This window comes from Ochotona curzoniae, unplaced genomic scaffold (assembly GCF_017591425.1).
Source record: "Ochotona curzoniae isolate NIBS_2020 unplaced genomic scaffold, NIBS_Ocur_1.0 scaffold_4505, whole genome shotgun sequence".
Lineage (NCBI taxonomy): Eukaryota > Metazoa > Chordata > Mammalia > Lagomorpha > Ochotonidae > Ochotona > Ochotona curzoniae.
The window spans coordinates 34,606,610-34,628,127 of NW_024467118.1; the positions used below are offsets into that span (position 1 = coordinate 34,606,610).

Consider the following 21,518-nt stretch of genomic DNA (forward strand, 5'->3'; position numbering starts at 1 on the left):
TCTTTATCTTTATATTTTTTAAAATAAGATTTTAATTTTATTTGAAAGGGAGACTTACAGAGGGATGGAAAGACCACGATCTTCCAATACTGGGTCACTTCTGAAATAGCTGCAGTGGCTGAGTTGAGCCTGTCTAAAACCAGGAACCTAGAGCTTCTTCTGTCTTTCCTACGTGGGTGCAGGGGCCCAAAGATTTGGGCCATCTTTTGCTTCTTTCTATCCTAGATACATTATTAGGGAGCTGCATTGGAAGTGGAGCAGCCACGACTCAACCCCATATGAATGCTGACACTGCAGATGGAGATTAATCAACTGTGTTGTGGTGCTGGCCTTGGCTTTGCATTTTTAAAATGCAAAGAATAGGATTCCTTTCCATTATTTTCTTTAAGGTTGGAATTTAGAATTGGGCTTGTCTCCCCACCCCCACAGAAGGGGAGGGGTTTTTGTGAATATCTGATCAAAGACCACATTCTGATAAACCTACAGATGAGCAGAGCCATGGAGTTAGTGGCCATCTGTAGGCTTCATATGACGACTGAAGAATAAAACTCAAACTCGGGCCAGAGGAGCCTTCAGTTTCCTTCAGTCCATCATCATACTTCTTTCTTCTCAAGTTTCTGCAGAGGAAATCAGTCAGGCCTTTATGACTAGTGCCCCTAATGATCAAGAGTCAAAAATGACCTGCCTGCAGTATCACTGGTGAGGAGAGACCAGCATGTTCACAGGTATCCCTCTTTCCATCCTGGTCAGTGCCCTCTGTTTTTGGGAAACAGATTAAGACCATACTGAGGGATTAGCATTAACTTGTCTCTGCATTCTCTTAAGAAATTCATGCAGAATTTTATGTGTCTTACTAATCCTTTGGGAAAATTAATATTGAGTGTTAGCCAGCTTCTTTTTTTCCAAATGAGTGGTTCCCAGTAGATATTTTTAGTAAAATACTATTTATCTAAAAAAGAAACCTTTCACACATGGCTTATAATTTGTATCTATTTGTTGGGTCCAAGATATGTGAATAAACTCATATATTATACCTGCAATCAAGATGAGAAACGATACTTGAGATCCAGACTCTGGGGAGAAATGCTATGAAATCTCAAGGTATTGATGAGAGTTTTTCAAGGCTGATCCAAATGGGATTTAGATTCTGTGGCAGTTGAAATGTGTATTATTAAACTCCTTAAGCAAACCCGAATGACTCCCAGTGGAGGATTAAGACATTCTATGTATAGCAAAGACGAAATTCTCATGTCTGAGTTTTCTCTATTGAATTCCCCCTTGATTATCTTCTGTAATATTTAACTTCATGCCATGCCATAATTATTTAATAAAAGATAAATATAAATTATATTTCAGTGGGGATATGACCTTTTACCTTAATGTTATATGACTAAAGAAAGACATAGGTAAACAGAGCCTATAGATTGAAGCATATTTTTAATTTATTCTGTTTTTGTCTTGCCAGCATTTCGCTGTGTCCCTGTCAGCGAAAGGGTTGGCAGAACTTCACAGCATCCCGTTCTCCATGTGGTAGGCAAGGTTGTAAATTTACCCTGATGATGGCGGTTAATGACCTGGTTGCCCCTTAGAGACCATCCTGGTACTGGTCTTGGGCATCTCATTAGCTAATTGAGGTCTGTTCAGCTCGTGCCATGCCTGAAAAAATAGTGAACACCCAGAGAGGTGAGGCAGGGAAGCAGGAGAGGGAATCTAGGGTTCAATGTGAAGGCCAGTCTAGAAGATGCATGGACAGCTGGTCAGCTGGGGAATCAATGTGGAACCGAAAGAGAAATTGATATTTTGAAGGCTGATACTGACTTTTACTCTTGTGGTTTGGTGGCGAGTAAGCACCCCTGGTACATTTGATTTCATGATTCCACTTCAAACATGCACTTTATTAAATCAGATTGTGTGTGTGTGTGTGTGTGAGAGAGAGAGACGAGAGAGAGAGACACGGACAGACAGAGATTGATATTATTCTCTGTTCATATACAAGGGCACATGAAAAAGTTCATGCTAAATAGAATTCCAAGAGGAGTTTATTTTGGTGTGATTAAAAATATCTACAAAGGATCTTCAGAAAGTTCATGTAAATCCATGGCATGACAAAACTGTTATTCTCGGTTCGGTGACTGGGCTGGGGAGGGGTCGGGAGACGAGATGACGTGAGACCTGGTGCTCTGGTGGTTTTGATTCTGTTAGGGCAGAACCAAGGAGACAAATGTGCTATACATTGTTACAAAGCAGCTGTCCTCTTCATCCCATCCGTGTGCACTGCTCAGGGCTGAGCTTCAGAGGAGCTAGTGAACAGAAGCAGGGGCTGGACGCTGTGGGTGGACGTGTGTAGTGGGTTGGTGGTGTGGTTGTGGAAGTGCAGGTAGACAAGAAGGAGTAATGACAGCATTGGAAATGGAGAAAGGTTAGATTTTCTACCTTACAGATAATTACTTCTTTTGTGTTTGCCTCATTGTGAGCATGCCCACATTTATCATTTCTTAGTTTTCTCTACTTAAGAAAACACAATGGTGTGTTACAAAATGGTATGTAATTTTTAAAAGATATTAGGCAATAATGGATTCTGTATTTGGTCAACACATGTGCTTGCACTGTAGCACCAGGCAGCTGTTTGTAGTTGATACTGAATGGGACCTTCTGTCTTTTGCTCCCCAAAACTGAAAAGTCAGGCATCCCAGCCAGGGCTTAGCATGGTGTCTGCAGCCAGTTGCTTAAGCTGGGGACGTGGGTCTATGGTGGGAGAGGCTGAGAGCACAGGCTTTGGTGCTTGGGAAGCCAGGTGCTGATGGATCCATCTTTACCCCTGGAATTGTGTTTAAAGTGGGGATGAAACCCACACCATAGGGCTGCCACTAGCAATGAGCTAATGCATATAAAAGGCTTTGCAGGATCCTGGTAACAGAGTAAGCCCTCGGTAAATTCTACCAGTGGTAATTATGATTTTCATTATTGCACATCGCAACCACTAAAATCCTGTTATTAAAGCAAAAGGAAATTGCTGGCATTATAATGCTAAGTGAAAAAAGTTTCCAGAATGATTCCAATTATGCATACAGCTATTCTTACACGTTTCTGGCTAAGATTGTAATGTGAGTGCAAGTGTTTAATCTCCCACCAATGCCTTCCCCTCCCCACACTCCTGCCCCCAGAGCATGTCAGAGGATATTTTTGGGAAAATACAAAAAAATGAGGGAATTCTGATTCAGTGCTTGAAGCTGGACTACTATCGTCCACATGGCAGCATCATTGTGCTGGTTTGTGCAGACGGCATGGTACAGAGGATGTGTGAAGCCAGCCTCATCATTCTCCCCATGGGAAGGAAAGGTGAACAGGAAGGTATGGAGGAGACTCTGACAAGCCCCAAGACCTGCCCTGTCTCCACCTTGGGGAGTGAGAACAATTGGTACAAACTTGACCTTGAGTAGAAAAAAATGGTTAACTCTTTTATAACCAGAGAAGTTGTTTATCTGTGAAAGGCTCAAACAGAACTCAGAATTCTATTTATTATTTGAAAGCTGGAGAGACAGGGAGAGTGACAGAAACATCTCCTAATTCTCTGTGGGTCTCTCCTCAGATTCTCTCAAAATCAACAGCTTGGCCAAGATAGGAGCCAGGAACTCAATCTTGGTGTTCTACGTGGATGACAGGGAGCCAAGTCCTTGGGCCATCATTTGCTGTCTCCCAGGGTGTACAGCATCAGAAATCTGGACAGGAGAACAGAGCCAATCTTGAGTCCCAGGAATTCTGAAAGCAGTTACAGGTGTCCCAAAGGGCATTTCACCAGAAAGGCTCCCAAAGCGAAAACCTTTTGGGTATCCTATCAGGAATTGTGCATTTTTGGATGACAGACGCTCAACCGTGTGATGCTGTATCTCTGGCAAACTGTCCAGACTAGGGCCGAAGATTTGTGATCAGCGTGTAACTTGGCATGGCAATCATGGGCACAGTGATGTAGCTGCCTGGCAGAGTGCATAGCAAGGCAGAGGACTGCCTGAGCAATGATCTTGAGCTTCAGTGTTCCCAGGATGAACAGAGAAAGAACAGTCTTCAAATTGATTTGAAACACTATGCCCAGAGGAGTCAGGGGGAGTAGTGTGAGTTCCGGAAAGCCAGTGAGTGGGAGTACTCCCAGATGAGAGAATCTTAGTGGCATCAAATGTTAATTTGGAGTGCAAAGAAGATTTCCTGTGGGATCCCCTCATCCCAGGTCAGAGCACCTGATTTCGTGTCCTGGTTCTGCTTACACAGACCCTGGGAGGTAGTGAGTGAGGGCTCAAGTGCTTAGATCCTTGTCAGTCACGTGGGGAATCCAGACAGAATTCAGGCTTCTCTGAAAAACACAATCCCCTGTTAAGAACCCAGTCTGGAGGAGTTTGACAAGAGAAAAAGTTCCGTGGCTTATTACCTCTTTACAAGGCAAATACAGAATTCTAGAGCACTTCAGAGTTGGGACTTGTAACTTATGCTGGGAACCAAGGCAGGGTAATTGTGAATTCTAGGCAAACATAAAGAGAATACTGGAGGAAGGGAGGCAGGGAACATAACACGTAAAGGCCTGCTGGCCACGAGAATATGCCTACGTGTTTGTCACAGTACACTAACAGCTGTAACACATGTTCCCCTAATTTCAGTGATTCATATGATTCTTACTCATTAAAAACAAGTAACTTAAAGAAGCATTTTTTACTCAAAAATCAGAGAGAATCTTTTATTTGCTGGTTAACTCCCCAAAAGGCCACAACGGCCAGAGGTAGGCCAGCCTGAAGTAGGGAGCCAGGAGTTTCTTCTAGGTCTCCCGATGTGAATACAGGGGCCCAAGCACTTGGGCTGTCCTCTATTGCTTTCCCAGGCCATTAATAGGGAGCTGGATCAGAAGTGGAGCTAGCCAGGACCTGAACATCAGCCCATATGGGATGGCAGCAGTGCAGGTGGCAGATTAGTTTGCTATGCCATGGCATTGGCCTGAAAATGGGTGACTTTGGCAGCAGCATTTTGTTAAAAAAAAAATCAAAACAGTCAAATCTTTCAAAGATTGATTTATTTTTGTTGGAAAGTCAGATATACAGAGAGGAGAAGACAGAAGATCTTCCATCTGCTGGTTTAGTCCCAAGTGGTCACAATGGCTAGAGCCGAGCCATTCCGAAGCCCGGAGCCTCTTCTGGGTCTCCCACATGGGTGCAGGGTCCCAAGGCTTTGGGCCATCCTCAACTGCTTTCCCAGGCCACAGGCAGGGAGCTGGATGGGAAGTGGGGCTGCTGGGACATGAACCAGAACCCACATGGGATCCCGGCACTTGCAAGTTAAGGACTTAAGCCACTAGTCTATAATGCTGGGCCTGGCAAGAGCATTTTTGCTTCGTTCTTTCAAACATTTAGTTGAGATACTATTTATGCATGTGAATTTTAAAGGCAAAGATATAGAAAATTGTTCAATTTGTTTTTCAAATCTGGTATAATTGAAGCAATATAACTTGGGCAGAACAAAGCAAATTGGGCCTATCCATCATAATCCTCCCCATCAACATTATAATAGCTAACATGTGAGTGTCATTGTGTACTAGAATAACTCCATGTAATCCGCCCATCAGTCATCTTAACAAAATATTAACAAATTGAGATCAGGATACCAAGAAAATGGCATACCATGTTGTTGTCTTCATGTGCACTTGTGTGAAATAGAGAAATCTAAATTTGTCAAAGCAGGAGATTCTTTGGATTGTAATTTTCTAAAGTTACAGAAAGTCAAGATTTTAAAAAAGTCATTAAAACATAGTAAATAAACTTTCCCAAATAGCCAGTACCACTTCTGGTGGTGAAATACGAGTATGATTTCAATTAGGAAAAATCCAATAATACTCAATATCGTACTCCTTTGGGAGGCATAATTATTAAGCATTAATAAGTTCTTAAGAAATATGAAAGTGATCAACAAATACAATTATAAGAATCCTTTTTCCTCACTGGTAAGAAATCCAAGTGAAAATGTCTACGCATTTTGCTAGAGGGAGTATTAATTTATATATTCTTCAGAGGAAGGATTTTGTATGAAAGGTCTCAGATATAAATTACAATTTTCAACCCAATAATTCTAATTCTTAGCATTTGTTGATTAAAATAACTATAGTTATATTCAAAGGATAATCACTGCTCTGATTTTTTAACAGTAAGAAATTAGGATTACATTAAATGCCCAACATTAGGAAGCCATTTAAATAAATTATAGAACATGGCATGGAAAATATGCAGGAATTTTAAATAATATTATAAAAGAATATTTAATAACCTAGGGGAAAGTTTATGCTACACAGTCTTATTAAGTAGATAAAAAGTAGGTTATGGAAAAGCATGAGTAGTTTGTCTCTGGATAATTTCACGTGTCAAAATTTGGAAGGATGTAACCAAACAGTTAATCCAGGTCATCGCTTATGAGGTGGGCTTATGAGTGATCTTATTTCTATTTCTGTACTGAGATTTTCAGATAATTTAAGAAAATGTGTTACTTTGATGTTAAGATAATAACAGATACGCATGAACACAAAGGAAAGTGCACACTGCTGTGCTTATTGTTATATAACATGAGTTCAGGGAATTGTTTTATTCTTTGCATCTTTCCTTTGATCATGTATTAATTTGAAAGCCATAAAATTTAAATGGCAAAATTTTTCAAAATGCAGGAAGGAAGGAGAAAGAATAAGGGTAGACGGTTGACGTCTGTCACTCACTCATTTTCCCCGTCCCTGGCACTGATTGTCTCCGTGCGTCAGGCTCCATCTTAAGGCACATGCGTGCAGAGGCCAGAGCAGCTGAGGTCCGCTCCCGAGAGCCCCGCGGGAGAGCAGGAGCCGGCATGTTAAACACGCACCTGTACCTGAGGACAATTGCAGTTCCAGAGTGTGCTCATGCTATGCACACATGAACTGGGTTTTTTGAGAGTAAGTTCATAAAAGGCTTAAGAAAGCATGATATTTAGAAGAATTAAGAGATGGCAGAGGTATGCTTGTGGAAGAAGAGAGGAAGGAAATAGGGAAAGTAACATAAAGGTAGTTCATTTAAGAAATGGAGGTATAGTTGATAATGCAATGTTTGATTCCTGAGCACCTGGGGAGAATTATACATTTTGTGTGTAAAGAAAAAATTAATTCTCTAATTTTGAATGGTATTCTGGTAAGATAGTGTAAAATCATTATAAATTCCAAAATGATTTATGGATTAATCACCAACACTGTCATAAAACCTTTACTTCATGCATGTGTGTATTAATTCTTAGATAACATCAGGATCTTTTGCCTGTGGAAGGCTCACAAAGCTGACTGGCCAAGATAGACACTTCATGTGAGGGCTTTTGTCTTTCAGCCTTAAATGAACCCACCATAGACTACGGCTTCCAGAGACTGCAGAAAGTCATTCCGAGGCACCCTGGGGATCCTGAGAGATTAGCTAAGGTAAACTGCTTTGGAAATCCACTTGTGAAAACTTTTTTTCTTTTTGGTAGAATTTCTGCACACCTAGAGAGATCTACCCATTTACATCCTGTTAGCATTAATTAGACCTGCCTTGAAATTTGACCGGGCTTTAAGAGCAAGATGTCTATAAAACACTATGAAGTTTATTTTTTTTAATCTCTGAGGAAATACTCCTATGAAATCTGAGAATTTGGCCCTGTAAAACAGATATCCCACAAGAGAATTCAGCTTATAGGACACTAATGAGTATTAAAATAGCTGCTTCATTGCCTAAAAATGTAAATTCCCATTCCTTTGTATTTAAATAGGATTATGTATATATTTTTAATTATTATTTTGATAATCTTTACATAGTTGGGGTGCAAAGAGTCAAGGGCTACAAGAAAGTGGGTAACACCATTGTTTACATTTTTTTTTTTTTTGCCTAGCTCTGGGATAAAGAGAGAATAAAGGGAGAAGCCCCACCTGGCCTCCCACCAATCCCAGGTCCCTGACATGGGGCATGCTCTGAGGGCACTGCTCAAGTGGTTTTCATGGTCCAACAGTTCTGAATTCCTGCCAATCTCACCATTCCAAGCTCAATGAAATCTCCAGAATCTACTGGCTGACATAGTCCACCTTAGAGTCTCCATTTGCCCAGATTTTCACTGCCAACACATGCCTGGGGTAGATGATTGATTTGTTTACCCAAATTACTAATCATATACATCATAGGCTCTCAGTGAATAAGTATTTAATGAATAAAATGACATCTCCATATGAAATTTCTATGAAATGCATCATTTTTAAATGAACTTGCTTATAAAAATTGTATTATGAATCTGGCCCACAATAGTAGTTTTATAATTTAAATGATACATCAATTTATTAATCATCAATTAATGAGAATCTATTAAAACATATATTTATATGTGTACTTTAAACATATTCTAAAATGGCATGTTATTTTTTTTCTGTACTGTAAGTAAAATTCAACTTCCACAGTTGCTTTTACATCATACCTTTAGGTTCCTCCTGGAAAATTCCCAGTTCCACCATTAAATTAGATGATCTCAGAAAGTAGGTTAATAGCAATTTAAATGGCTGTAAAAAACAGGAGGTGGAAAAAACAGAATGAGAGGAAAGGGATTAGTTATCACTAATTCTTTCTGGCTAAAGTGAACAGGGGGAAATGTTATTGAAAGAATTCATCTTTATTAGACAAAAATTTTATAGAAAGCATTGCCAACACAATTTCAGTACTCTGGACAACTCCTTGGCAAGCAACTAAATCCAGGTCCATCAATCATTTTAAGAGTTTTTGGTTAATTAGAGTCCAGATTTTTAACAGTGATCTGAAAGTAGCTTTTAAAATAATTTGTGACATTAGTTATAACCAACTCTACCCTCAATTTGGTTGATATTTCTGTTTTGTTTTGTTTTGTTTTGGTAGCATAACTCCTTATAAAGATATTTCATAGTGGTAACTTTAATGTACATAAACATTTATAGAAGAATCTACATGAATGGTTGAATTATACATGTCAAACCCTCTGGTGATATTTACATTTTGGGCATGTGTGTGTACTTCTGATTTTTATCTGTAGTTTTCCTTTGTGTGTTTGGATTTGACCTCTTATTACCCCCACTGTTTTCTTCTCTAGGAAATGCTGTTAAAAAGAGCTGCAGACCTCGTGGAAGCACTGTATGGCACACCACACAATAACCAGGTGAAAAATCCACATCTTGCTAGGTCAACCGACTTTGACTCTGCACGCTGAGGCCAGTGCTCACCCCACCCTTCTGTTTTCCAGGACATCATTTTGAAGCGAGCTGCAGACATTGCTGAAGCCCTCTACAGTGTCCCCAGGAATCCGAGCCAGATTCCAGCCCTTTCCAGCTCCCCAGCTCACAGTGGCATGATGGGAATCAACTCCTACGGCAGCCAGCTTGGGGTCAGCATCTCAGAGTCAACTCAAGGAAATAACCAAGGTACCTCCTTTCCCTCAGGGTCCAGATTCAAACATATCTCACATGTTTAACAGATTTTCTCTGGAAAGAGAGCTTCAGCCAATGCTATCAAACAGAATGTGGCTCCAGGGAAGCAACAGAATCTTAGATTGCATTTTGACGTTATAGATGCTCTGTTAAATGGCTTGCAGCTTTTTGGGCACCACGTAAAGGAATGTACATGAGTTTAGGTTTATGAAATTAATACTTATAAATCTAGTCTTCATAAAACGTACACTTTTGTGATAGACTAAAGAATGAAAAGAGGCAGAGTTTTAGCGTTATCATTTGTTATACCAAGAACCAACCAAGAGTAACTTGATTTTATTTGGGTAATTTCTATTATATTTTGTCACATAAGCAAACAGATAACAACGAATGCAAACAAGGGCTCTTTTAAAAGTTCATTGGGAAACCTGAATTATGAAAGGGTTTCACAACTGTTTTTTTGCAACAAAATAAGCTTACCTTTTTATCCAGTCTTCCATAAGCTTTAAAAAGCTTTTACTCTGGGCCTGGTGCAGTAACCTAGTGGCTAAAGTCCTTGCCTTGTATGTGCCAGGATCCCATATGGGTACCAATTCAAGTCCTAGCTGCTCCACTTCTGATCCAACTCCCTGTTCGTGGCCTGGGAAAGCAGTAGATGACAGTCCAAGGCCTTGGGACCCTGCACCCATGTGGGAAACTCGGAAGAAGCTCATGGCTCCTGATGGGCTCAGTTCTAGCCGTTGTGGCCACTTAGGGAGTGATCCAGCAGGTAGCAGGATCTCTCCCTTCTGTAAATCTGCCTTTCCAATAAAAAAAATTTTTTTCAAACCCTTACATTCATTTAGTAGATAAGTGTGTGCATTCTTAGTGGGTCACTCTCCAAATGCCCACAGGGCTCTGGGCTAGGGTGGCAGCCAAGTCGGAGGCCAATTACTGCATCCACAGGAAACTCCAGTGTGGGGTAGACCTGGGTATCAAGTCTAGACAATGAAATAGCACACAGGTATCTTAACCAGCCTCCTAACCATTAAACTAAACCCCTGCCCTGCACCTCAAATCGTTTGAAATGCTCTCATATAGTGAAGCGTGCCTTTATATGTAAAGTATATCAGCAAAGATTTTTTTCATTGATGTTGACTTTATTACAAAGACTAAATCTGCCATAAATCATTTGTGAAAAAGAAATGTTCTTAATAGTGTCACTAAACCTAGGAATTTTGTTTCTAATTATCACTCATCCATTGGAAGACACTTCCCCTTCTGTAAGAGTGAGTGAGACTCATTATCGCTTTTCTTTCTGGGGGGCAGACATTGGACTTATGGATCTTCTTTGTCAAATTTAGGTAGTTTTTGAGATAACTAACTCTAGCAGCTTATTTCGTTGGAGACTGAGTTTTGTGTATAGGTTGGGGTTTCAGGAGTGCGGGGAGAATCCATTATCTCTTTGCTTCTACCGCATGGGATGGATCCTCTTACACTGAGTTGCTGATGCCTCCAAGCGTTTGGTTAAAGGAGAGCACTTTTGCTGAACTCGATGTTTTTTGAATGAAGATGACTTCCAGTCCAACATAGAGTATGCAGTCACTCTGAACCAATGTCCCTGCTTTTCAGAATTCAGTTGGTCCTGGAAGTATTCTTGAGCACCCATCCTCCCATCTCTAAGAAAGACACAATAGAATATTAAACTTGAGAAATGCTAAATTAGGCTTATTAAACCAGTCATCTATGCTCTAGGCCTTTCAATACATGAATCCTCAAGAAATGACTGTAGAACATAACATCTGCCTAGATTTATGTGATCATAAAATGGTTTTGTTTTGTTTTTTTTTTTTTTTTTTAGTGACACCAATTAGTACTCTTCGGACTTGAGTGTCACATGAGATAAAGTTTGGGAGACAGCCCTCCACACTGCCGTTAGTTGTTCCCCCTTAGCATGTGCTAAGTGCTGAGGGCTGTTTGAAAGAGGAGGAGGGAGGCACTATCAGGAATACCACCTTGAATAGGGAGGGAAAGGGAGAAGAATCAGAGGGTGAAGATGAATTGTACAGCTCCTGGGTTGAGGGCTCGTGCAGGCCTGTGCCAGGTACATTTCACATGGCTCTGCATTCCAGCTGACTTACCAGGGCTTTTCCTTTATTGTCAAGGATACATCCGCAACACAAGCAGCATCTCTCCGCGGGGATACTCTTCAAGCTCCACACCTCAACAGTCTAACTACAGTACCTCGAGTAACAGTATGAACGGTTACAGCAATGTCCCGATGGCCAACCTGGGCGTCCCAGGATCGCCAGGATTCCTCAATGGCTCACCCACAGGCTCCCCTTATGGAAGTAAGTCTATGCATCCAGCTTCCTATTCTGTCTTGTCTGAGTTTAATGATGGAATTTTGCAAGGGGAAATTGCATTCCCAAATAATACTGATTGTTTTGTGGGGAGTAGCTCAGTTTCTTAGTGCAGTGTCCTTCCTGTGTTTGTGTTTGCTTAGCTGCAGTTGACTTCATGTGGTTACTCAGTGCCTCCTGGGAGAAGGAAAAGGACAAAATGATTCCCTTTACACAGAGAAAGAGTTTCCAACAATACTTTGAAAGTTCATGGAAAACGTGTATTATGAAAAAACTATGGCTTCAATTTTTTTAAATTTTTAATTCCATTTCCCATGAACTGTCACTGTCTGGTGTGTTCCTTTTATGCCTCGTGAGGAGTTATGAGTATTTCCCTTATCTATATGGATGTTCTTCATTAGATGCTCTGTTACAATAAATCATTTTCATGAGAACTTTCTGAGGTTAGTGCTTTTATCTCCGTGTTACAGATGAGAAACTGTATTTGGAGTCGAGCAGGGCAGTTGGGCACAAAATGGATGACTAAGAGTTTTTCTGTGTAGCATACTTGTGCTTCTGTTTGATTTTGTAACATGACCTTGCGGTCCCTTAAGTACCTCCAGAGAGGTGAAAGTTGACTGATAATGCTGAGGTATATTGAGACAGAACTGCTTAATCTATGGTCTAGCAGAAAAGTTGACAAATTGTAAACACTCATGGGTTGCTTTGGGAGCTAAGTTGGGAGCTTGCACAATGGTCCCAGAGGCCCGAAGAGTATGTTTTTCAAACCTCAGAGAATGCTTCAGGCCAGGAGACATGCTGGCATGCTGAGTCTGGAGTGAGGAGTGTTCTGGAAACCCTGGGTGTTACTGCAAGGTCCTACAGGCTGTCCTCTTTTCACCCAGAGTGATTCCTTTGGCCAGGAGTGAGGACATATCAAGGACAGTCCTCAGCCATGGTCACCACGATTCCGGAAGTGTCATGCCTGGGAGGCCACCTCTCACAACCTTAGGTTCCCTGGGGAAACACACCGCTGAGAAATTTCTGGGTTTTCTGTATAATTGAGTCACTCAGCCCCTCTACACAGATTACCAGAACAGAGTACCAAGTAGCAGCGGGCAGGCAAGGTCAGTTCTAGCACAACTGAAATCTTGTTACTACAGAAGTACTCTGTTGTGTCTTGTCAGATGGCCCAGGCTAATTAGATTAGTATGGTCCAGGGGAAACAAATTATTGCCTGATTTGTCTCTTGGCTTGATTTTGCCTTATCTGCTTCCAAAAATTTAGTGGAGGAATCATAATTGTCAGATGGGTGTGTGAAAGTACAAGCTAGAAACAATCGAGAAACTGCAATAAGTGAAAAAATAAGTCTGTTTAGGATTATCAAATAAATCCAGTGGCCAAGCATAGATACCCTTTGGTTTTCTGAAGGAAGTCATTGATTTGGTTCTGAGTTTTCATGATGCTGGAGTGAAGAGAGGAGCAGGATTTTCTATATGGTTTATGTCCACACATTTGTATTTGCTTATGTAGATCAGAGGAATGTGGGTGCTTCCATTGCTAAGGTCTTAAGGAAGTCTCCCCCAGGCTTCCTCAAGGAGAAGGAGTCCTGCATGATAAAAGGCCCACATCTTTAACAACCCATCTAAGTGATGTAATGGCCACTGTGTAAGTAATGCTTGCATCTAGAATCCAGGCAGATCCTCACCATCACCTCTGACATGGGAGTAACTTATTATCATTGCCATGTTTCCTTGCACAAGATAGAGATGTTGCATGATTTACTCAAGGATTAGACACAATAGCAAATGTGAGACTGGAACACATGTCACCAGACTCTAGATACCATGCTCTGAACCTATGCAATGTTGTAAGAAATATTTACTGCTTCATAATTATTAAGCTGTGCCATATGAAATGTCCTCTATTTGATCTATCAAAACAGAAATTTGATGTGATTCAATTGTATATTATGTAATAGCAACCTATTATATATGCACCAAATGAAACAGTTGGTCAGTCTAATACTACAATGCTGACAGAAAAAGAGAAAGTTGAGGAGGCAAAAAGAAAAGCAGAGAGGGAGGTGGGAAGGTAAGAAGAGGTCAGGGAACAGGCCAAGTTGAATGTCAGTTGCTTAATGTTTCTTACTGGGTAATTCATTTGGGAGGAAAGAACGCTTCTACTCCAGCAGGTAATGAACAACCCATTCCACTTTTCTTTCATGATCACACAACACCCCAGCTATGAGAAAATTAGCAACACCTCAAGTCTTAAAATCACCCCAACAGAGAGTAGGAAGAGAGGAAGACCAAGGCCACCAGCCCAGTTGGAAAAGACAAAGATAGGCTGCTCCTGTGACCATTGGGATCATTTACACCTTTGTTTTGACAGGGAAGTGCTGAAGGGGATGCAGACTAGGATTAGGATTCCAAACAATGCATGCAATACAATCAGATTACCGTACTGCAAAAAATACTGAATACCCACTGGAGTTCATTACCATAGCACCTGACCTGTATTTCTAACCAGTGAAGTCTTCGCTTCTCTGGGAAACACAAGAAATGCCCAGGGGGAAACATTTCATCAGCTCAGTTGCTTATGTCCAAAAACACAATCCTGTGAGTTTTCATTTTCTTTTCTAAACGAGTCTGATGTGGCTGGACCATGCCATACAGCAATTACTTGCCAGAGACATTGAAAAAGAACCCCAGCCAAGCCTCTCAGTCAAGTTGGACTTGCATTACGGCCAGACCTGAGTATCAAAAACCCGCATCTTTCCTGCATTTGCTCTCTCACTACTTCAAAAATGGCCAAACAGATGTTTTTTCAATTTCACATACAAACTTCACTTCCTGGCGGTAGCAGTGTGTGCCAAGTTCCAACTCAGTGTAAGTTTTTATGGCTGAATTCTAAACCCCTGACAATAGGGGGTTATAATGAAATGCTGACAGACCCCTCAGCGCCAACAAATGCAATGGCTCGATGCAAAGGAGGATATGTGCCCCGTGAGTTCCAGCTGGGGCTGTGCAAGCCAATCAATCCTTGTAAGAAGGAAAGTGCTTTTTCCTTTGCTCCCCATGTTCACATAGATTCTTGGCCCAGACGTGCTTGCCTTTACTTTGGCCTCTCTCCACAGAACAATGCTCAGCCAGAGAATTCCTCCAATGGAAGTACGAGCCATCAGCTTTCCTAACAGAACCCTCTGTTGTCTCCAACAAGGGTCTACTCCGCAAGCTTGCAACACCCACGGGGACTATTCTTCCAAAGCCCAGAGCCAGCCAGCCAATCCGCAGCTGGGGACAGGGTCCACTGGGGCAGCCACCCGATCTGTTCTCAGGGATTCCGACTTCCCTGACAGTCCTAGACTATGTCCTGGCCTTCGGTGTTTTTACACTTTCAAAAATAAATAGTAAAATACTTTTCTATTGTAAATATTACATGATTATTATAGAAAATGTAGAACATAAGGGAATAATTTCTAAAAGTAGTCAAATTACCCACGTAGGAAACAACTTCTTTTAAAATATTTTAGTATATTTCTATCGTATTTCTTTGGAAAAGTAAAAAAATACACATACCCTCTTACAATAGGAACATTCTCATCATAGACATTTTGAAAAGTTTGTACAGGTAAAAAAAATTTCCATGCAGAGATATGGGTTGAAGTATAGTCTCACTCACGGATACGTACATTAGGAAAATTGCAGTGTTTGCTCCGATGCACAGCTAATGAGATCTACAGTAAAATCAATGAGAGAAACTAGAGAGATGTGCCCACATCGCCATAGACACAAATAGCAGGCTGGTCGCCCCAAAATCTAGCGATACAGACCTGGGTCCTGAGTGCACAGAGCGGAAAGAGAGGTTGATGTTTGCATTTAAAACTTAATGTCCATCATCACGCTTTCCCCAGGAGTTTGAGAACTTATGAGTCGGCTTGGTTTCTGTTTGGTAGCAGAAGTAACAGACAATTTTGTTTAGCCTTAGATCAAAGAGGAGTAATTATTCAAGAAAGATACGGTGCCTGTTGCCAAGGACTGTACTGTTTCTTGTCAAAGAAAGATGTTCTGTTTTAAGTGTTCTACTGATTTCTCATTTAGAAGTCATACATGTTCATTGCAGAAAATGTTGAATAAATGGATAGTTCAATTCATCTTCAGATAGTCATAATCTAATCAACAAGAAGAGATATACCATCATTATGTATTCAGATGTCCATCAAAAAAACTTTTGCTTATTTTTTAAAGCAAAAGTGAATTTGATGTGTGTGTACATTTTCATGTAATTTCAATTTTCTTAAGGATACTGACCTTTCCATGTTGTTTAATAAAATGCTATTTTGATGTTTCTATTGTATGGACTTAAATAATAATATAGTTTATTTTGCATTGCTTAATTTCTCATTATTACAAAAATGCCCTTGGATTGATTTCTTTTGGCACATTATTATTATCTCCTTGGGATTAATTTCTAGAGATTACATTAGTGGGTCAAAGGATATGCATATTTTAAAATACTTTGAGATGCATTGCCTCAGTGTCTCTAGAGAAGTTAATCCCCCCCAGTAAAATAATATTTCCCAACTCTTCTTATTTTTTTCCTAATCTTTATCAATTTATTAGGCTAAAAATAATGTCTATTTGCCATTTTAATTAGCATTTTATTACTAACCAGTTGGAAGAATTTCTAAATGGGTATCTTGGTCATTTTCATTTTTCCTTTTGTGACCTTCCTTTGTGTCCTTTACTTATTTTTCCATTGTAGTGTTTTTCTAAATGGCTTATAAGGGTCTACTAGCTACTAAGGGCCTGAACACATCAAAGTAATTATTGTATTAATTTTTCTTTCATTGTGTGTGTTAGGATTTTCATTATATGGCAAACCTGTCTTGGAAGCTAGGATTAGGCAAATTACATGGCCTTCCTAATTTTACTACCATCATGTTTGCAATTTTGTTTTTACTCATTAGCCCACTTAGATTTACTTTGGTGTTTAACAAATATTCAGTGAACTGTTTCCATGTACTTATGTCTCCATTATTACAAAAATTACCTTTATATAGTATTAATTGTCATACATAGCCAGGTCTATTTCTGGAATCCATTTTGCTCTAAAGATTTGCCGATCTGTGTTAATGTAACACTGATTTCATTGATGTAGATTTTATCATGTTTTAGATGCTGTGCTCACCTTGCTTTTACCACTTTAACAGATTTTCTGGCTCTTATAAACTTTTGTTTAATGTTACTGAGTTTTGGAACATATAAACATAAATATTGAACTTGTTGAACAAATTAAAACTCCCTTTAGGATTTCATTATGTGTATATCTATCTATCTATCTATATATATATATATATACATATATGAGAGAGAGCAAGAAGCAGCCAAGGTCTCGCGATGCTAGGTGGGGTATAAAGGCTGCGGCCTGGTTGTGGCCTGTCTTTTTTTTCTCTGGGAGATCATGTGAGTGTCTGCATGGGGTGGCGGCGCGCATATATATATATATAATTTTAAAAATTGTTAAAATGGCATATGGTTGTTTTTCTACTAAATGCTGTGAAGCACCCTTTTTTTTTTTTTAAGATTTTGATTTTTATTTCAAAGGTACAGTGACAGATCTTCCTTTTGTTGGTTCACTCCACACATGGTCTCAATGGCTAGGACTGGGGCAAGCTGAAGCCACAGCCAGGAACTCCAGCTAGGTCTCCTGTGCAGGTGGCTGGGAACCAAATACTTGGGCCATCTGCTGCTATTTCCCAGGATCATTAGCAGGGAGCTGTATCAGAAGAGGAGCCCCTAAGGCCAGCACTGTGGCATAGCAAACAAAGCCAATACCTGTGGTGCCAGCATCCCATAACAGGTGGCAGTTCGAGTACTGGCTACTCCACTTCAATCCAGCTCTCTGCTAGCGGCCTGGGAAAGCAGCAGAGGATGGCTCAGGTCCTTGGGCTTTTGCACCCACATGGGAGACCTGGAAGAAATCCCTGGCTCCTAGCTATGGTCCAGATCAACTCTGGCCATCTGGGGAGCGAAGAGGCAGATTTGGAAGATCTCTGTCTTTCTGTAACTCTGCTTTTCAAATGAATGAATGAATATATATTTTTAAAAAATGGAGCAGCTGAGACTTAAACTGGCATTCTGAGATCTCAGCCTTGCAAGTTACCCACTGTGCCACAACATCAGTTCCACTTATTAAAGCTTAGAATCACTCCTCTTCCACATAGACTAATCTTTGTTCCAATAAGCCTCACTTTAGATTGGGATCTATCATTAGAAGAAAACACCTGTCAAAAAAGTCATGCACTGACTGCTAATGGAGCTGAATATAAGTGTGCATGCCTGGCTTGCAGTGTAAGAACCTTCTTTGTCATGCTGTGTGGGGAGGAGGCTCCTCCAACGTAAGTGCCGAGACCTGTGGCATCTTGGTGCCTACAGGATGCAGGCAGCATTGTAGAGCTTGGACCATCATCAGATTCAGGGACTCCCAACCTTCCACTTTTCCTTCACCTTGAATCCCATACCTCAAAGAAAGTTGGATTTTGTTTTTCCTCTGACTAAAGTGCTCTGACTAAAATACTAAAACCAAAGCCAGAAGAGGAACTCTTGCTTGGAATTATGCATAAGAATCACACATGGCCTTCTGTTTAAACCTATATCCTATCTCACTACAGTGCATTGGCCTAAATTTTGATTCATGAAACATCTTCAAGTATTACCTGCGATTCTTCCAGAACTCTGTCTTCCATTCCAGAGTCTCCTCCTTTTATCTGTATTTTTTGAGAAAAAGAGACTCTTCAGATGTTTGCTTCTGCATGGCATAGCTCAGCTCTTTAAGACTACTTATGAATAGTTTGTACGGAAAGTGCTCTTTCTCTACCTCTGTAGTTCTATTGTAAAAGGTAGCATACAGGAAGTGTGCCTGGTGACTGTTTCACATATCCAGTTGAAGGAATATAGCCTGAAGTGTACCTCTTATAGCAGAGAAGGAGAATACGGCTGGGGCCTTTGACAGGACATCAGAATGGGTGACTTTCGGTGTACATTGTACTTGGTCTTTTAATCAGGTCTCCTTTGGGGTAAAGGGGTCACTGATGAGACAGGATCTGTCTTTACTGTAAGCTTTGGCAGCAGATTCTAAGAGGTCTTTCCCAAGCCATGAGAGTTGAACAGTTTAAAATCTGGAGCCCAAAGTTAAGAGGAGCCCCTAAAACTTGACCTTATACTAGCAGTGCATATGTATGGAAGATTTTTGCCCTCATGAGCTCTATCTCCTTCTGGAGCAAATCAAACTCAGAAAATTATCTTCTCATCTAATGTAACTTAGCACAGTGTCTGACATTAAGAGACGGGGGCACTTCATTGTGTAAATTGTCTTTATTATTCCTGGAAATTGCAGCACTTCGTTTTTTGGCTTCCCTTAAGTCATTTTAATGTTAATAGTGTTAATATTGCTGTTTTTTTCCTAAACATTATGTCAGGGGAAGCTGACTTGCAGCTTTATTTCCCAGGAGCTCTGAAAGTACACGGAGAGGGAGATAATCTTGTAAATGTTAATAAACTTTTACATTTAATGAGGAAGTGGCCCATAGAGATGGTGCTCGCAGAGAAGATGTTAACCCAACAGATCAAACCTCTGGGGCCCTGGGCCTTCCCAGGGAGGCTGAGAGCTCCTGCTCAGGGCTTTGTTTTAGGCTGAAAAAGAGGCTTCTGTTGCTGGATAGATTTGATGCTTTTGTAGGTTGGTCACAGTCATTTCTTCCTGCTGAGCTTCTACTCATGAATTAAGGCCCATCATAGTTTCACAGGCCACTGATTCCTTCCTCACTCTTCCAGATAACACTTTTGGCCCTCTTCATCACCTTAGCATGGTAAAGATTCTTCTAGTGGGACCATTAGCATTGTAAAAGTGTGTCTTCCTCCCACTGGACTAGGTGCAGCTGTTGTCACATTTCATTTTCTCTTTAAACTCCTGGAATCTGGAGGAAGTCTTGGAAATGAATTGCTTCAATGAATGTATACTAAAGAAAGATCTAAACTTCTAGATGAGTCCCCCTTCTCAAAGAGTCCCTTTGCTTTCCAGTCATGTCGTCAAGTCCCACCGTCGGATCCTCCAGCACATCATCCATCCTCCCGTTTTCCTCTTCAGTCTTTCCTGCTGTCAAACAGAAGAGTGCCTTTGCCCCTGTCATCAGGCCTCAAGGCTCCCCTTCGCCAGCCTGCTCCAGTGGCAATGGGAACGGATTCAGAGGTAAGCAAAGAAACCACCTTAGGAGTCAGCATGACTCACATGCCCCAGAGCCCATTGATAGCTCTAGCCATTTATCCACAGAGATGGTCTTTTTCATCATAGACCAGGAGTGGCTTATGCAACTGGGCTTATGCTTTTAGCATTTTAAGGGAAATGGAAGCCAGACAAGTGTGCAGGTCACAGGCTTGACTAATGGTAAAACTATGTGTACTGTCAAGCAGTGTCTGGACTCCTGGCACTATCCTGTCCACGAGCCATTCCACTGTCTCCCAGCAGGTGCTGGCCACCCTGTAAGCTGCCCAGATGCTACAGGGCAAACACTGCTACCCTGATCAGCTTGCCACATGCAGTGCACACATATTCCCAAGGAATACATGGACAGGCTCCATCAGGAGCAACAAGCAAGGTCTGAGAATTCTGGTTATACGTTAGTCAAATTGATAGCAGGTGTCTGATCAAGGATGAGGTAGGAAGGAGGAAAAGACATACTGTTTCTAAGAACAAAAATTAATATCACCTGTCAAACTTACTTTTGCGCACTGTCCTAAAATATGATATGACGTGACGTAACACAAATGTGATGAGTACATGAGAATCTAATCATCTCGCTGTGAATGGGAGGCAGCTGATGGCAAAAGAGCAAATTGGAACCTGCTGAGCACTACAGCTCACTGGTGACTCGCGCCGTTTTTGGGCTGCTCCTTGTGTTTTGACATGCAAACATTCACAGCAAGCAGTGTTGGGTAAAACCCAGAAGGGCAGGGGTTTGGCTAATGCCTCATGCCTCATGGATCAAAGCCTTTGAGAGGAGTTGAGCTTGACAGGGAGCCTGGGACAGGTTGTGCTGTTATTGGGACAGCAACTGCCTGGTGTCCTTATGATGGGAATAGGCTCCTCCTCTTTGTGACCTGGGATGTTTTCCTGGTCCCTGTTTGTATTAGAGACAAGTGGCTAGCCAGAGAAACTGGCAAAACCGGAACTAAACATGTAGCAGTTTTTCGGAAGAGCTACCGAAAAATGTTTTTCCTCCCAGTGAGGCAATGGAGCCGGGTCTCCATTGCCACCCAAAGTGTGAGTAGTTGGAAACATCTGTATATTCGATGGAATTTTTTCCTCACCCATATGTCTAAGCTATTGGGAAATAGGCTTAGCCTGCAGCGGAATATCTCCACCTGCTGCATCTCTCATCAGAGAACAGTGGCTTCCAACTCCTTGTTAGCAGATGTGCCAGAAGGTTCTCTGTGATTATTCCTAGACTGAAAAGGAAAGCAGTGGCTGAATCCCCATTGTCCACTTCTTCCCCACAACTGCTTCAGTGATGGTGTGTCTGTTTTCTAAGTCCTCTGGTTTTATTCCTGAGCCTTAAACCAGTAGGAGCCACATAGCTCTCACTGGGCAAAAGCAGAGTGAGAAAACAATAAAACTTAAGGAGGAGCACTAGCTCCCCTCCACCCGGACACCAAAGGAAAACAGAAAGGGAGTGATCCTTT

At 41.1% G+C, this 21,518-nt stretch overlaps 1 protein-coding gene across 10 annotated transcripts in view; it reads left to right on the forward strand.

Moving 5' to 3' along the window:
- EBF2 (EBF transcription factor 2) overlaps positions 1-21,518 on the forward strand; it is a 185,674-nt gene that overhangs the window by 161,229 nt on the left and 2,927 nt on the right. For 4 of the 10 annotated variants that reach the window (XM_040965856.1, XM_040965853.1, XM_040965852.1 and 1 more), the window contains 5 exons: positions 7,368-7,456; positions 9,121-9,186; positions 9,271-9,448; positions 11,599-11,784; positions 19,861-20,028. In XM_040965856.1, the coding sequence (XP_040821790.1) occupies positions 7,368-7,456; positions 9,121-9,186; positions 9,271-9,448; positions 11,599-11,784; positions 19,861-20,028 (687 nt within the window). Of the gene's footprint in view, positions 1-7,367; positions 7,457-9,120; positions 9,187-9,270; positions 9,449-10,322; positions 10,326-11,598; positions 11,785-19,860; positions 20,029-21,518 lie in introns of all 10 variants that reach the window. The other 6 variants (XM_040965854.1, XM_040965855.1, XM_040965858.1 and 3 more) reach the window with 3 other exon arrangements.